Source organism: Cupressus sempervirens, chromosome 9, assembly GCF_028749045.1.
Source record: "Cupressus sempervirens isolate cs-2001-9-10 chromosome 9, ASM2874904v1, whole genome shotgun sequence".
Lineage (NCBI taxonomy): Eukaryota > Viridiplantae > Streptophyta > Pinopsida > Cupressales > Cupressaceae > Cupressus > Cupressus sempervirens.
The window spans coordinates 512,371,978-512,375,103 of record NC_143126.1 but is presented as its reverse complement, the minus strand read 5'-3'; the positions used below and the strand labels follow the sequence as shown (position 1 = coordinate 512,375,103).

At 30.0% G+C, this 3,126-nt stretch overlaps 1 protein-coding gene across 1 annotated transcript; it reads left to right on the top strand.

Moving 5' to 3' along the window:
• The first annotated feature begins 634 nt into the window (after positions 1 to 634).
• Positions 635 to 1,927, top strand: LOC149539607 (uncharacterized). Its single transcript, XM_089799260.1, has 2 exons — positions 635 to 879; positions 1,258 to 1,927. The coding sequence occupies exons 1-2, from the start codon at positions 714 to 716 to the stop codon at positions 1,605 to 1,607; spliced, it is 516 nt and encodes a 171-aa protein (XP_089655386.1). The 5' UTR covers positions 635 to 713; the 3' UTR covers positions 1,608 to 1,927.
• The last annotated feature ends 1,199 nt before the right edge of the window (positions 1,928 to 3,126 follow it).

Below are 3,126 nucleotides of genomic sequence, written 5' to 3'. Positions count from 1 at the left end.
ATGATTGTCGAAAGACATACTCAATTAATTCCGTGGCGAATAAGAGTAGACAATAAAGAGAAATATGGGCGAAGAACCCGACTACCAAACTAAAATTACGTACTAATAGTGGCGAACGTTCCGACCACTATATGAGTATTTTATAAAATCTGGGCGAACCGGTCAACTAGTATACGGTATTTTTTTTGGTCAATTTCTATAGCCCGATCGAGACATATTCGCCAATTGACGAATAATCACCACTAAAAAAATCCCTATTCTTATCTTTATATATGATTAAAAGGACTGATTAAATTAACCCTTTAATTTGTCAAAAATCATTCATCAACAACATTCATATTCCTCCACATAAAGTGATTCGACAACTTAATTATTGATTTTTTCTTTTTGACTTCGTTTTACTTACGGTTCATGGATCCTTATTCTCAAAAGCAACCCCAAAGACAGGCAACCAAGAAACGTATGAAACTCATGGAAGTTAACGTTGAAAGGTGGAGACGGGTACAGAAGTTCACCAAACCATCTTAAAATAAGTAGTTTATAAATCAACAAAATAAGGCATTTTACAATATTATGGATCATCCATGTCGTCCAATTTTAAGCACTAGCTTTTGATTGAAGGAATCGGCTATTAAAATGGGTGCAATAGTTGGTCATCTTTTTCCATATAAATTCGTTCTAAACATAAGTTTAGTTACAAAACTGGAACAACAATGGCGACCAAACTTTTTTTCCTTGTTGGGTTTATATTATTACAGAAAAGTGCAGCAGAATTAATTGGGTTTGCAGGCTACGGAGAAGAAAAGCTCTCAAATGTTGTGGTCGTTGGAAATGTATTCTGTGAGGCTTGTTCAGGAAGACAAAGCTATTTTATACCCGGTATGTTATATAACTTCTCTCTCTTTATATATTCTTTCAATTTTAGTATGCTGTTGTTTCTTGAAATAATGGTATTTTCCTTCTCCTTAAATGATATATTTCTTCTTCAACTCTATTTCATATTGATGATGGATAACAGAATATAATCTATTCAATAAGAAAAACTGAACATTTTCAGAAACATTGTAAAAGACTATTACATTCGATCTTTCAATTATGTCAACCGTAATTTTATATACACCTTCCATTTTGTTATGCCTGTTAACCCTAATTTTATTTTTCTCTTCAATTTTCTTCTCCATATTAACCCTAAATCATATATATCCCTTCAGTTTTCTTCTTCATGTTAATCCCAATTATATGGATCATGATATGCAGGTGCCATGGTGGGGTTAGAGTGTAGAGTTGATAGTAACAGGAAAACAAGATCACCACCATCGATGGTTGTCGAAGTTGCAGAAAGTGATGAATATGGAGATTTCTTGTTGGAAGTTCCCTCAGCTTTTCATATTGAAGAGAGGATAAGAGGTTGCAGAATAATTCTACTTAGCAGTCCAGAAGGTTCTTGCAATGTTCCATCAACTAGAAAACCTTGTGATCTCATCTTATCATCGATTCAGCCAAATAGTCTCCGAGTTTATACTTGTGCTGACCCTCTATATTATCGCCCTCCTCTCTGTTCTAATAGAGTGTTGAAATTAAGTAACACCCAAACCAAATTGAAATGATCCTCTAAAACAAAATGAATTGATCCTGTAGAACTTTCACCTTTGGTTCTTTGCACCTGTTATCGTGCAATTAATACCATGGAGAGTTGTGCTTTTGCCCCGGGTAGACGCTTTATTATGTTCTCTAATCTTTTACCATGGAGAGCTGGGGTTCAGCCCCTGGTAAATGCTTTTTCTCAACTGTGGCACACAAATGCTAGATTATCAATGTTAGATAATGAGTGATAACAATCAGCCACGTATCCACAGCTTTATAAGGATATTATGTTTCGTTGTAAATACCAGGTAGGTCCATGAATGTAATTTCAGCTTTGATCTTATTCATTTGTGTTTTCAAATTTTGGTTCGCAAATTTATACTCTCAGAGTTGTTATTGTTATGAATTTTTAGCCCATAAGATATATCTGATCAGTTTCGTACACTTCAATAAACTTGAAAATATACTCTTCAAATAAAATGTTATTGATTTTTTTAATTTCTTTCTAATTACTACTCAAATAAAATGTTGTAGATTTTTTTTTAAAAATTCAATTACTATTTCAAATTATTCTTTTAAGAAATGGGAAACATTCTATATTTTGTTTTGTAAATATTTTATTCATGCAAGATAAATATTTAAAATTACTTCTTCTTAAATTATTTATATAAGATTTCTTTCTATCATTTAATCTTTTATATTTCTATATCTTTCACATATTTTTGTATATTTCTATATCTCCCACATATTTTTGTATATTTCTATATTTTGACTATATAAATATATGCATATACATACATACATACATACATATATATATCAAGTTTTCATCAATATAGACTATACAATTTCAAATTTTCATTATCGTCAATGGGCCCCTGGTCTATTGGTGAAGTTGAATGGCTCACAAAGAGCCCATCAGGTTTGAACCCTCCATAGAAAAAAATTCATTATCTAAATTGAGATAATGACTAAAAAAAATCCTAGATCAAAATGAATAAACACGATGAACCATGTATTTGATTTCCAATTTTATAATAAAAATATGATTAGAAAAACATTTATCCCTATCAAATTCTAATGGACAACTATAACTCATCCCTTTCAAAATAATAGAATATTAAAAAATATCTTTACATTATCAAACTATTCAGACTAATTTAATTAATGAAGACTGAATACAATTTTCAACTTCACATTATTTAAATTAAAATAATCGATTAAAATTTTGGAGAGCAAGGTAAAAAAAATAAAATCAAACATGGCTTATATTTTAATTCTATCTTAATAAAAAAAAAAATCAATTAACAAATTATTTAAAAGTTGAACACTTGTTATAGAATTGAATTCTAAGATCAGTTATAAGCCTAAACCCTAAAAACCCTATATCTAACTATATATTTTAAAAAATCTAACTCTAACCCATGGTAAATTCTAGATCACCAAATTGAATGCTAATTACAATTATCAAATTGATTCCTAGCTCAACCAAACTCTAAACTAAACTCAAATTGTAAAACAAATTGAATCTTAATGTTAATT